General features: G+C 40.6%; 1 protein-coding gene across 3 annotated transcripts in view; it reads left to right on the top strand.

The window, feature by feature from the left end:
- LOC139571137 (myomesin-2-like) overlaps positions 1 to 14,039 on the top strand; it is a 47,348-nt gene extending 33,309 nt beyond the window's left edge. For all 3 annotated transcript variants that reach the window (XM_071393729.1, XM_071393731.1, XM_071393728.1), the window contains 12 exons: positions 250 to 394; positions 499 to 561; positions 909 to 976; positions 1,219 to 1,332; positions 8,742 to 8,829; positions 8,932 to 8,970; positions 9,463 to 9,568; positions 10,519 to 10,682; positions 11,831 to 11,867; positions 12,106 to 12,128; positions 12,225 to 12,280; positions 13,015 to 14,039. In XM_071393729.1, coding sequence (XP_071249830.1) covers positions 250 to 394; positions 499 to 561; positions 909 to 976; positions 1,219 to 1,332; positions 8,742 to 8,829; positions 8,932 to 8,970; positions 9,463 to 9,568; positions 10,519 to 10,682; positions 11,831 to 11,867; positions 12,106 to 12,128; positions 12,225 to 12,280; positions 13,015 to 13,470 — 1,359 coding nt within the window. In that variant the 3' untranslated portion in view covers positions 13,471 to 14,039. The remainder of the gene's footprint in view (positions 1 to 249; positions 395 to 498; positions 562 to 908; positions 977 to 1,218; positions 1,333 to 8,741; positions 8,830 to 8,931; positions 8,971 to 9,462; positions 9,569 to 10,518; positions 10,683 to 11,830; positions 11,868 to 12,105; positions 12,129 to 12,224; positions 12,281 to 13,014) is intronic.
- The last annotated feature ends 354 nt before the right edge of the window (positions 14,040 to 14,393 follow it).

The following is a 14,393-nucleotide window of genomic DNA, read 5'->3' as shown; positions in this document are numbered from 1 at the left end:
CCTATGGGGCTCTGGTCAAAAGTAGTGCACTATACAGGAGGTGTCGTTTCAGACAAAACATGCACAGACAATTTTTTTTGTCTTTGAACTAGACATTCTACTCTCATCACAATGTATGGCATGAATAGCCTTTTAAAGCCAAGACTAGAGTAGATCACACAACATAACCACATTATTGGATTCACAATATTCCCTCAGTAAAGTCCTCTCCTGTAAACTTTCTTGGTGTCTTCTTCTCTGTGTTCTCAGCCAAATCATGCGAGTCACAACGTGGAGACTGGTATCATTGAGTTTGTGCTGGATCATTTCACAGAGGATAGCGAGGGTACCTTTACTGTTCAGATCGAAGATGGCAAAGCCAGAGGCCAGTCCTCTCTGGTGCTAATCGGAGATGGTGAGAGCCTGTCTGCTGTGGGGGAGTTGTTGTGCTCTAATCCAGGGTAGGGGTCCATGAGGTATCCAGGATGTATCCCATGTATCACTTTGTTTGGGTTGTAGATTTCAAGGCAGCTCTTGCAGACGCAGAACACCAAAGGAGCGAGTACATCAGAGTGAAAGAAGGTAAAAGTAAAACATTTATGAAATTAATTTGAGTAATATTTGAATGAAATATTAATTTCAAACAGCCAGTACACTCAGATGATGATTAGGTATCATAATGAATTATTAAGGTTCACATTATTTATGGAAACCACACACTGTTATCGCACCTGCAAATCCATAAGCCACCCATTGTTACAAGGATATTACAAGAAGGATATTATAAGGATACAAGGATGTTATTATCAAAACAATGCATTCAAATCTGCCCTTTTTGACCCCCTCCCCCTCCCTCCAAATTCCCCCTCCCCCACCTCTCTCCCTCACATCCCCCCTCTCCCACTTTCTGTCTATTGCCCTATTTCCAGGCCCCCACTTCAGTGAGTTTTTGTCAGTCCATGTTGGGGACGACTGTTCTGTTGCACTCGTCTGCAAGGTAATTAAACATTCACCTTAAGTACAATTAGATTAGGCCAAGAGATTAAATGGAAATTATGGCGTGAGTTATCGCTAATGCCAATCTAAACGACAAACACAGTCAGCATGATTCAGTTTAGTCGTTGTTCCCCTCTGTTGAGAGGCATGATGACAGATGGTGTTGTTGTAGTGCAGTCATGCCTCTTTGTTTGGGCTGGTCCACCTCTCTGTGGGTCACGGGTCTATTGTTTCATAATGCAGGTGGATAATCTGAAGAAAGAAACAGCGCTGCACTGGTTCAAGGATGACGTTGAGATTACCACTGAAGGGCCAGCCAATCTGGCATCTGGAGCCTGCAAGCTTCCTATTTCCCTGGTAATTTTATCACACAAACACACAGATTGAACAAACTACATATAATAGCAGTTGTTATGTGGACAATAGGCAGAAGCACAATGGAGTTCTTAAAACCCTGTAGTTTTAATAATAGGCTACAGTGAAGGACCTTACCGTCTGGATTCCAGTTAAACAGGGTTAGGTGCATTCATACTATGACCTCCATTGCTGGAAATCTCAAGGCAGCCATTGAAGAGGTATGGCTTTCCATATCATCAGCAAACATCTAGACACAATCAGGCCAAGCAAGAGTCAGACAGACATCTTTGTCGCTAGTACTACAATATATCGCTATTGTTTGTGTTGAAGGAGGGTATTATCCGCCTACACGCTCATGCAGTCAGTTCCTAGGGGAACGGTTGGCTTTATACAATAAGACAAGACAAAAACACAGCCACCAAAACATTTGGTGATCATGTAAGAGAAGTCAGAGAAGCGGACACTGATGCAGTCAAGACGAGTTTTGACTCTCGGTCCTAGGAACACCAGCCATTTATAGGAAACAAGAGGAATAACCCTGAAGGGAAGAAGACGAACGCCTCTTTCCTCAGTAGAGCACCGCTGTCATAGAAACCAGTCACATCCAATGATGTCATTAGAAATAATCACGCCCTGCAATCTTGCTTTCTCATTCATACTATGTCCTCACAAAGCTATGAGATGGAAAAAGAATACTCTGATCCTGTGCTTGACATACAGTCACATGTTTGATATTGCTCATCAAGTGGCCACATGTACAGTGCCTTCAGAAAGTATTCGTACCCCTTGACTTATTCCACATTTTGTTGTGTTACAGTCAAAATATATTAAATTGATTTTCTTTCTCACTCAACAACCTACAATACCCCATAATGATAAAGTGTAAACATGTTTTTCAAAATGTTTGAAAATGTATTGAAAATGAAATACAGAAATATATAATTTACATAAGTATTCACACCCCTGTTATGTTAGAATCACCTTTGGCAGCAATTACAGCTGTGAGTCTTTCTGGGTAAGTCTCTGTATTGTACAGTATTTGCACATTATTCTGTTTAAAATTCTTCAAGCTCTGTCAAGTTTGATGTTAATCATTGCTAGACAGCCATTTTCAAGTCTTGCCATAGATTTTCAAGCCGAGTTAAGTTAAAACTAACTAGGCCACTCAGGAACATCTTGGTAAGCAACTCCAGTGTATATTTGGACTTGGGTTTTAAGTTATTAACCTGCTAAAAGGTGAATTTGCCTCCCAGTGTCTAGAATGCTATTTTATAGTAAACAAATTGACAACAGACTTTCAGCACGCTTATAGGGAAGGACATGAACCCTTTCACACATACCATCACACGGGTGTGATCGTTCTACAGTGGTCCCTGAAGCGTACGATCACACCCGTGTGATTAGAACACTCATTTAGAACGCTCGTTTAGAACGGACAGTTTCGAATGACGCAACAATCAGCGTTTGAGCTGGCCACACTTTTTTCAGAAACTATTTACACAAACACAGTCCTTACAAAGTTATGTCCAGAATGTGAGCAGTTTATTTTTGGATTCAATGTTCAGATATTCACAGAAGAATATATAGCATAACACAATCATCCTAACCGGAAAAATGTAGGCTACATTTGTCCTAGCGCTGAGGAAAGATTGACCCAACACAAGCAGTCATATTTTCTAACTCTCGGCTGACATAAACTACAATATGAATTAGCTAATAGCAATTACTATGTATAATTAATCACATCACGGGTGAGCACACCATTGATCGAAATAATTAGGTAAAGCACTTTTTAGAAATCGAAAGTAATCCGACGATTAGTTTCAGCGCGCAGCCATGCATTTTTTTCCTCACAGAAACCGAAGATAATAAGAGAAGAGAGATGAGTTTAGTCTGTTTATAGTATGCATGTTGAAGGGGTGTGTCTTCTACCGTCGTTCACATCCCACCATTCATTTCCGGAAGTCCTCAAAAAACGAGTGAACTCTTACTCACCTCATTTTGTTATAACATCTTTGGTCAAACAGACGATTACGTGAACCCAGAATGCATTGAATGTCAACAAACATGACTACACAGCTGGAATTAGCTTAGCTCATCATAATCAGTACAACCTTCAAAAAAGTATTTTACACACATAATATGTGCCCATTACAATCTGTGCAAGAATCGGAATGCATGATTTGTCACCTAGATTTGAAAACATGTGAATAAAACCGTAAATACACAAATAATTGCCACACAAAACATTTTCTGATAGTGATTTATTGATACAAGTGGCGCGTGCCGGCAGTCAACCACGTACCCTCTCACTCTAAACCATTCAGTGTTGTTGTTTATGTATGTAGCTAGTGAGATGAGCTGAAGCATTAGCAATGTCTTTCAAAAGGAGATCACAAACAAATGTGGAAATTCTGGAGATTTTTTAAAATTCTGACAATGAGTCTGAGTATGAAAGTCAGGAATCAGATTCTGACAGTGACAGTGAGGAGCTGCCCCCCAACCTTGTAGCCATTGAGAACCCTGAATCTGAATTTCCCTTGTCCACTGACAAAGTCCCAGTTCCCTTTGAAGATGCTGGTGGTGATGGAGGCATACCAACAGTGGATGAAGTACAGGAGTTCTGTGGTAGCTGGAAGGCCACCAGTCATTTCACCCCTCCTGGCCCTGCTGTTTCACCCCTCCTGGCCCTGCTGTTTCACCCCTCCTGGCCCTGGTGTTTGCTTTGATGAGTCCCAGTCTGGAGTGCAACGCCCCTTGCCATTTCCAACTGAGGCAGAGTGCTTCAAGTTGTTTCTGACAGAGGAGCTGGTGGGAGACATAGTAGAGACCAATTGCTATGCCTTGGAGCTACAGGATAAGAGAGAGCCAGGAGTGGGGGACAACCACAATTAGTGAAATGTATACATTCCTGGTGACAGTAAAGACTGCTTTCTAGTTCTGCTGCTATGACTGCATTTCATCAACGCTACTACCATCCTAAATGACCCGTTATACAAAATAAGAAATGTTAACAGCTGGCAGTAAAGTGGCATGACAAACGAGACGTCCATGTCCTCTCCACTGTCCATACAGCAACCATGTCGGCCACAGGGAAGGTGGACCACCTGACGGGAGAGAGAAACAAACCAGACAGAGAAACATAAAACCAGACTGCGTGCTTGACTATTACCTCAAAATGGGGGCAGTGGATGATAAACAGCTTTGTGGAATGCACTCAGAAAACGACCAAGTGGTATAAGATATTTTTCAATTTTTCCAGGGTAGCGTCAAAATACAACATGCCAATACTTCTGACGCATTTAGCATTGTTTTACAGAACTAATAGAATAATGTAACTAGCTACATAAGCACGATTGAATATAACACCATAAAAGGTGGGTAACGTTACCTCGCGTGTCCGCGGTTATAAGGAATATATATGTAACAGTATAACTTTAAACCGTCCCCTCGCCCCAACACGGGCGCGAACCAGGGACCCTCTGCACACATCAACAACTGACACCCACGAAGCGTCGTTACCCATCGCTCCACAAAAGCCGCGGCCCTTGCAGAGCAAGGGGAAACCCTATTTAAGTCTCAGAGCAAGTGACGTAACTGATTGAAATGCTAGTAGCGCGTACCCGCTAACTAGCTAGCCATTTCACATCCGTTACACTCACCCCCCTTTCAACCTCCTCCTTTTCCGCAGCAACCAGTGATCCGGGTCAACAGCATCAATGTAACAGTATAACTTTAAACCGTCCCCTCGCCCCAACACGGGCGCGAACCAGGGACCCTCTGCACACATCAACAACTGACACCCACGAAGCGTCGTTACCCATCGCTCCACAAAAGCCGCGGCCCTTGCAGAGCAAGGGGAAACCCTACTTAAGTCTCAGAGCAAGTGACGTAACTGATTGAAATGCTAGTAGCGCGTACCCGCTAACTAGCTAGCCATTTCACATCCGTTACATATACAAATATATTATGCTCCATTCACACAGTGAGCTATAGTAGAAACGGTATAACACGACACAATAACGTAATTAGGCACTTACTTTGATAGAAACGCAGTCTTGATTTGAAGATGGGTGTCTGGAGTGACGCCTCTAGCACTGAGACGCTGTGCCACTTGGGAGTCATAAGGCCAGGGTAGCTTCAAAATACAACACATGCTAATACTTCCCTGACGCAATTAGCATTGTTTTCCAGAGCTAATAGGAGAATGTAGCTAGCTACCTAAGCATTGAGTATAACACCATAAATGTTATGAAATGAGTAACGTTACATCGCGTGTCCGCGGTTATAAGGAATATACACAAAAACATGATGCTACAGTAGAAACGACATAACACGACATGCAGAAACTATTATAACGTAATAAGGCACTTTGATAGAAACGCACACATTTCCAAAGGTATTATTGGTAACGAAAACAACTTTGATTTCGATGCAGGCGACAGGTGGAATAATATGAACACGTGTATGCAGGACGGCAGATGAGTAAATGTCCTGCACAAACAATTGAGAAGTGTTTGGGGAATTTTGTCCGGGTCAGAAATGTCAAAAAAATTAATTGGTCCGCAAAAGTAAAAATGACTACTTTTATGTGAATGAATGAGGCGGAACACACCTCATTTCAAACTGTTATTAGAAAATAAAAAACTTGTTAGAAATTATTTAAAATTGACAAATAAAAACAGGCTGCGTGCTTTTGTTTGAGGGCAGCGGGGATGAAATGTACTGTTACATAACAAACACATTCTGGAATGGAGAGAACGTTCTAATATCACGTGCATAAAAAAACTCACGCTGGGGCGACCGTTAGAGATATTTGGAACTCACGCATGAAAGGGTTAAACAAGCACAGCACCTACACAAATGACTGATGATTTGTTGAGAGAAATTTATTAAAAAAAGATGGTGGTGGCGGTTTTATTAGACTTCAGTGCGGCTTTTGACATTATCGATCATAGTCTGCTGCTGGAAAAATGTATGTGTTATGGCTTCACACCCCCTGCTATATTTTGGATAAAGAGTTACCTGTCTAATAGAACACAGAGGGTGTTCTATAATGGAAGCCTGTCCAACATAATCCAGGTAGATTCAGGAATTCCCCAGGGAAGCTGTTTAGGCCCCTTGCTTATTTCAATCTTTACTAACGACATGCCACTGACTTTGAGTAAACCCAGAGTGTCTATGTATGCGGATGACTCAACACTATACACGTCAGCTACTACAGCAACTGAAATGACTGAAACACTTAACAAAGAGCTGCAGTTAGTTTCAGAATGGGTGGCATGGAATAAGTTAGTAAAAAATATTTCAAAAACTAAAAGCATTATGTTTGGGACAAATCATTCACTAAACCCTAGACCTCAACTAAATCTTGTAATAAATAATGTGGAAATTGAGCATGTTGAGGTGACTAAACTGCTTGGAGTAACCCTGGATTGTAAACTGTCATGGTCAAAACATATTGATACAACAGTAGGTAAGAAGGGGAGAAGTCTGTCCGTAATAAAGCACTACTTTACCTTCTTAAAAGCACTATCAACAAGGAAGGTCCTACAGGCTCTAGTTTTGTCGCATCTGGACTACTGTTCAGTCGTTTGGTTAGGTGCCTCAAAGAGGGACTTAGGAAAATTGCAATTGGCTCAGAACAAGGCAGCACGGCTGGCCCTTGGATGTACACAGAGAGCAAACATTAATAATAAGCATGTCGATATCTCCTGGCTGAAAGTGGAGGAGAGATTGACTTCATCACTACTTGTGTTTGTGTGAGGTACTGACGTGTTGAAAGCACGTGCTGTCTGTTTAAACGACTAGCACACAGCTCAGACACCCATGCATACCCCACAAGACTTGCCACCAGAGGTCTCTTCACAGTCTATGGGAGGCGCACAGTACTACATAGAGCCATGACTACATGGAACTCTATTCCACATCAGGTAACTGATGCAAGAAGTAGAATCCGATTTTAAAAACTGATAAAAATACACCTTATGGGGACTGTGAAGCAACACAAACATAGGCGCAGACACATGCATGCACACACATGATAACATGTGCATTATACACATACGTACACATGGATTTTGTGTTGTAGATACGTGGTAGTGGAGTAGGGGCCTGAGGGCACACACATAGTGTGTTGTGAAATCTGTTATGAATGCCTTGTCATGTTTTTAAAATTGTATACTTGCCTTAATTTTGCCTTAACAGCAGCTAATGGGGATCCATAATAAATACAAATATAAATACAAACCAGGTTTTCCTCTAGGATTTTGCCTGTGCTTAGCTTTATTACGTTTATTTTTATATAAAAAAAATCCCTAGTCCTTGCCGATGACAAGTATACCCATAACATGATGCAGCCACCACCATGCTTGAAAATATAAAGAGTGGTAATCAGTTCGATTTGCCCCAAACATAACACTTTGTATTCAGGACATAAAGTACATTTCTTTGCCACATTTTTTTGCAGTTTTACTTTAGTGCTTTATTGGAAACAGGATGCATATTTTGGAATATTTTTATTCTGTACAGACTTCCTTCTTTTCACCCTTCATTTAGGTTAGTATTGTGGAGTAACTACAATGGTGTTGATCCATCCTCAGTTTTCTCCTATCACAGCCATTAAACTCTGTAACTGTTTTAAAGTCACCATTGGCCTCATGGTGAAATCCCTGAGTGGTGTCCTTCCTCTCCAGCGACGGAGTTAGGAAGGACACCTGTATGCTAGTTGTGACTGGGTGTATTGATACACCATCCAAAGTGTAATTAATAAATTCACCATGCTCAAAGGGATATTCAGTGTCTGCTTTTTAAATGTTTACCCATCTACCAATAGGAGTCATTCTTTGTGAGGCATTGGAAAACCTCCCTGGTCTTTGTGGTTGAATCTGTGTTGTAAATTCACTACTCGACTGAGGGACCTTACAGATAATTGTATGTGTGGTGTACAGAGATGAGGTAGTCATTCAAAAATCATGTTAAGTGAGTCAATGCAACTTATGTGAATTGTTAAGTAAAAATGTACTCCTGAACTTATTTAGGCTTGTCATAACAAAGGGGTTTGAATACTTATTGACATTTCAGCTTTTAATTTTTCATAAAAAATGACACAATCTCAATTAAATCTATTTTAAATTCAGACTGTAACACAACAAAATGTGGAAAATGTCAAGGGGTGTGATTACTTTCTGAAGGCACTGTAAGTCCCAGAAGAGCTGAGAAAATTATATGAAATTGGGACAATTGTTTTCAATTATATGAACAGGAAATTACTAAGTTAAAACAATTATTCTCAATGTAAGGCAGCTAATGTAGCTTACATGGTCTCTGCTACTATTGCAGAGGGTGGGCCTATCGACTGCATTCTATTGTGATCCCTGAAATTGTGCTTTGTTTTTTATCCAACCTAGTTCTCCAAGGCTTCCACTGGCATTTATAAAGCTACCATCAGTGATGACAGAGGAAAGGATCAGTCCCAAATTGAAATATCCGGCCATGGTAAATATTAATATGAAAACTATATTATGTTGCATCTGAAATATTGTCTTACTGTAAACATACTTTGAACATACTTTTGCTTTATCAACATCTCTCTTACAGCCTTTGATGAAATAATCGAGAAGCTTTCTAAACTTGCTGGTAGGTACTAATATCTTCTTGATTGTCACTTCTCTTTTTAGTATTAAAACACATTTGTTATCAGTTTATTCTGCTTGTTATTCAACCAGTGCAAGAAATCAGTTAGACTCACTTGATCGTTAGATTGCAGATAATTTGTTCCTCACACAGTTCTATGGTTTTTCTCAGTGCAGCTAAATCAGTACAGCACAACTAATGAGGAGGATTGCACAGCCATTGGGCATACCGAGGGTCCTGTTACTACACCCTCATGAACTGGGCTGCAAGTAACATCTATACAGTACCTGTCATCCTAGCCAGAAGTCGTATCTCCATTACGGCATTTATTGCACTGATTCCAATTCCCAGCACAGGCCAACCAATTAGTAAACCACAGCAAATACCCAAGTTGTATATATCTAAGAAGATATGTTAGCTTAAGATAAGTATAGAACATAAATGTCAGCATATGTACACTAAAGAACGCATGGTTTTTCCTTTTTTTCTCTCCAGGATCCTCTGCAGCGGAGCTGGCAATTCACTGCACTGCAACAGGCATTCAGCTCCACTGCCACATGAAATACTACACAGAGGAGATGAAAATCCATTGGCTGCATGCGTAAGCATATGCAACGTTTTTTGGGGGGGTGCTTTTTTATTCAATTATGCAGATAATTAGAAATTATGGAAATGTTTATGGAAATAGAATCCGCACAAGGTTTTATTCCAAGGCTTAACATGAGCCAGGCATGTAAACATGATTTGAGATTATTATAAAAAGGTGGATATTGAAAATGAGTGACACAAAAGGGAGACTAGAGACTGCCTCTCTTCACACACTATCTATACAAAACAAATCTATCATATTTACAATTTTCCCAAATTATCTGTTTTTTGGAAACAATTATACAGGCCTACTGTACCTAGTAGAATAGCTACAGGATAAAAAAAAAAACACTCCCTCAGGCTTGTGGGAAGTCATTGGTTACAGCAGCTTGTGTAAGGCAAACCAGTTTCAGCTAAACCATGCGTGGGTCTTCTAATCCCTGTATGAACATTTTGAAGTAGCTGCTTCAGGTCTTTACTTTCTTCCAGTGTGCATGGCACTGACAGGGGGAGCATGTTTCAGCATGGCAACAATTTCACACAATGAATGAACAAAGCCTACCATTTCCCATGATTCCTCACAAATTTGAGCTGGGCAAATTTCAGGACCTCCCTGACTGCCAAGAGGGCAATGGCACATAAATAAGATAATGATGATGCTCAAATGGTCCAGCACAGCAATTGTAGCAGGTCAATATTTGATAAACTACTAGAAAGTTACACTTATTATGTGAGAAATCTGGACATTTGACTATTTTCATTAGAATCAATCACAATTTCATATTATGTTTTTTTTTATGTTCTCCTAATAAATTCCTCATCGAGCTACCTGTGAATTTCAGTTGATACCATGTTTCATTGACTGCTCTTTGATTAAACCAGTAGGGACCTACTCAATCCAACACAATGGATTCCAAAAACAATACTTATGCTCCATCGGTTCCTCCCCTTTTACCCTTTCAGGGAAAGTAAACTCTCTCACTCTGAGAAGGTGCATATTGGAGGTACCCCTGCCATGGCCATTATGGAGATCCTTGAACCCACAGACAAGGATAAGGGTCTGTACCACATCCAGATAATAGATACGGAGAACACCTACAGTCGCACCATTGACCTTTCTGGAGATGGTAAGTCAGACGATATCTGATATTGAGTATGTATGTTGTTGTACCTATACTTTAACAACCTACTTCTCCGTCAGTCTTGCAAATAGCATAATAAATGAAATCAAAGAGTGATATTAGCACATTCAGCATGTATGAACCTCAATGACAATACCAGGATAATGGTAACCTGGAAATGATAAACCTGATAAATGAAGTTCCTTTTTTTTTTTTTATGTTCACATGCATTTGTAGTTGTCTTCATTAGTACGTGTACATAACATCTTAGTATGTGTACATAACATCTTAGTATGTGTACATAACATCTTAATATGTCTACATAACATCTTAGTATGTGTACATAACATCTTAGTATGTGTACGTAACATCTTAGTATGTGTACATAACATCTTAGTACGTGTACATAACATCTTAGTACGTGTACATAACATCTTAGTATGTGTACATACCATCTTAGTATGTGTACATAACATCTTAGTATGTGTACATAACATCTTAGTACGTGTACATAACATCTGAATGTAGAAAAAGCAGAGGTTGTATATCATTATCATTGCTCTGGCAGTATATCAATGAGGTGGAGTCTTCAGTTGGACCACAGTAATGAGATCACTGCACATCTTTATTAAAATGACCAACTACTAAACACTGTTGCAGTTTTTGCATACCATCTCTAACTATTGCCCACACGACTGTTGTCCTGCCACAGTCTTAGACTAGCATCTCTGCAGCTGGGTACACAGAAGCAAGCTGCATATTTAGGCAAATCCGGGGGATGAAATAACAGGAACAACAATATTAAAGGTGCAATCCTGGCTCATACTTCAGTTAGTCAACATAGTGTTTGATGGCAAACATAATCAAGGGCTGGTCCCTGACAGGTGATGCGATTTTGTGGTCTGGAAACAGTAATGAGTGAGCGAGGATTAGCTATTTCAGGCAAAACAGAACAACATTACAATATTGAGGTACGATATGTCTCTGCCACACTGCTGTTGTGTCTCCAAGACAAGTAGCAGTAAGTACAGCAACAAAAAGAAAGAAAGTAGGCTACTCCATCTATACTTCAAAATTGGTTTTGTATGGTGTAACATTAATGAAACATTATGAAAAGCCCAACTGTAGCCTCTCTTTTCTTTCTTCGTTCACAGCCTACGATAAAGCCTTTGCGGAATTCACAACACTAAAGTAAGATAATCACGTCATAATTCTGTTCAGTGTTCATTTCATGCACATATATGTAGGGCATCGGTACTGTATAAATGCCACGTTCCTTCAGCTAAAATGCAGCTTGGATTCCTACATAGTGTTAAAGTATTTGGCAAAGCAGAACATGTGTACGGAGTCACAGTCTTGGGGTGAAATATAGCACGCCTCACTGTGCTAATGAACTCACTAACAATGCCATTCTTCTATTGTTTTCCAGAGAGGAAGCATATGCTGAAGCCAGTGAGTACCTTCTCTTGTCATAATGCTAGATCGTGGCTCTGTGGGAAATCTTTTGATTCAGACAATTTTGTGATTATATGATATCTACATTTTTAGACCGTGGCAAAGTGCTGGGCGGTCTGCCTGATGTTGTTACCATCATGGAGAAGAAGGTAATTTACATTTTATTTAGCGATTGAATACAATTATGGGAATATATTTAACGCTAGAACAGGTAACCAGACATGATTTAACACATTGGGAAAGTCAGTGTCAACTATCATAACCAGGTGGATGCAGCTGATGTCTATGCTCCCAATTTCCATTCAATCTGGAGAGCCTTCTGATTGAGTCCATTGTAGCCTACAGTTGCATTATACACCGCACTAGAGAATCACCCATAGGGCGAAGATTGTGCAGATATATTGCCTTTTACAGCACCTCATGTCTGGTTTCACACAGCATATGAAATATTGTGGGGTAAGCATAAACTGGGGTCCTTATGAAAGAAATACAGTGTGATGTATGTGCTAGGAGTATTCTGTAGACATGTCATAGAGGTATATGGTTTACATAATGGCAGAATAGAGCTACTTGTAAAGGTCAATGTAACCGGCACGTCTCTCCAAAGTGACTACACACACTTGTTTGTAGTGTGATTGGTTATTTTACCTTGATGCTACAAGAGGGGATTCTTCCAGCGGATTGAGAAACATGCTCATCTCAGTAAGGCAAAGACAAGAGACTAGGGAAATAGGACATGATAAACATAGTAAACTCTGATTAAATTAAAGAACAGCACTGCTTAGGTGAGAACAACACAAGCAACATTCTATGTTCTTCTGTTATATCTGTGTTGGTAACCAATGTCTTTCCATTCCTTCAATTCCTTTGCCCCGCTTGGTAGACCCTGAGTTTGACCTGCACAGTGTGCGGAGACCCAAAACCTCAAGTCACCTGGTTCAAAAATGGTGCAGAGGTGTATCCCGATGACCAGTACTTGGTGTCCCTCGAGTCCGGAAAGTTTGCCAGTCTCACCATCAAAGGTGTGTCCCTGGAAAACTCTGGCAGGTACACCATGACGGTGCAGAACAAATATGGAGGAGAGTCTGTGGATATCGTTGTGAGCATCTACAAGCACGGTGATACGATTCCTCAGGCCAAACCAACTCTAACGCCCAAGTCGATTATCCCACCTAAACGTCCTATTGAGATCCCAGGTCCCAAGGTTGTCACTCCTTCCCCAGCCCCTGCTCATGTCTCTTCTCCAGCCGGTGCCAAGTCCCCCACCCCTCCTAGGGGACTTAAGTCCCCCACCCCAGCTCGTGGCATGAAGTCCCCTACCCCAACAAAGAGAAAGTAAACAACAAAAGCATTTCAATTCCAAAGAGAGAAAGGAAAATAAAAAGTTATTAATCTGTTAGCATGAGTCATCAAATAGAAAGTTATTTAACAGTAGATATCTGTCATTTTTCACTGAAGATGCAGTTGAGCTCTCTTACTCTTTTTCTTCTTATGATAGAGCCAATGTCTCGGAGAGAAAGAAAGGGGGTTTGGGAGCGGGAAGCCAAGAGATATTTAGTGTGTTGGAAGTTGTGCCACAAAAAACAGAGAGTTTGTCACCAATGTTTACAAAGCTGAATGAGCCTTTTAATGAACTTGGCTCTGTCTTCCTTGAGGCGCTTTGGTGAAAAATGACCAGCTTTGATGTTTAGTTTATTAAATCTCTGTTTTAAAAGCTGCATTTTCAATTAGCTGGTGGAATCTTGAGGAATTGGCTCTCCCTACGGATGGATAACCCTGCTGGACCTCCACTTAGCCCATAGTGGCAGGTGTGGCGTTTCTAGTCACTGCCCCAAATAAATCATGTTACCCTCCTCACCGCTGCGTGTCTCCCCCTGCTTTTGTGTTAATAAAAAAGAGCCAAAATCACTTCCCACTGTGTCGTCCCTGAGCTGTTTACTGTTGGGTTCCAGCGCACACTCACCCAAGGTGTCTGAATGCAGTGTAAAATATGTAAGCAATTAGAGTGGCTACAGGCATATCTGAATCGCATCAGCACTTTTCACAGCCTCTTTGTCCACTCTCATTTTCAAATCGACAAATCACTTCATGTATGGCTGTTTGCACAATGCAAACTTGCCACCAGATTCACCACTATTCATTGGGAGTTGTAAGTAAAGTATCTCCACAAGGATATCATTAATATACACAATCACACATCTACTTTTGATGGGAAAGGAAATAACTGTATTCATGTTGCATTCTCCTAACCTAATTGAGTGT

This window comes from Salvelinus alpinus, chromosome 3 (genome assembly GCF_045679555.1).
Source record: "Salvelinus alpinus chromosome 3, SLU_Salpinus.1, whole genome shotgun sequence".
Classification (NCBI taxonomy): domain Eukaryota; kingdom Metazoa; phylum Chordata; class Actinopteri; order Salmoniformes; family Salmonidae; genus Salvelinus; species Salvelinus alpinus.
Note: the sequence above shows the minus strand (reverse complement) of the source record. Positions and strands in the feature narration are given on the sequence as shown.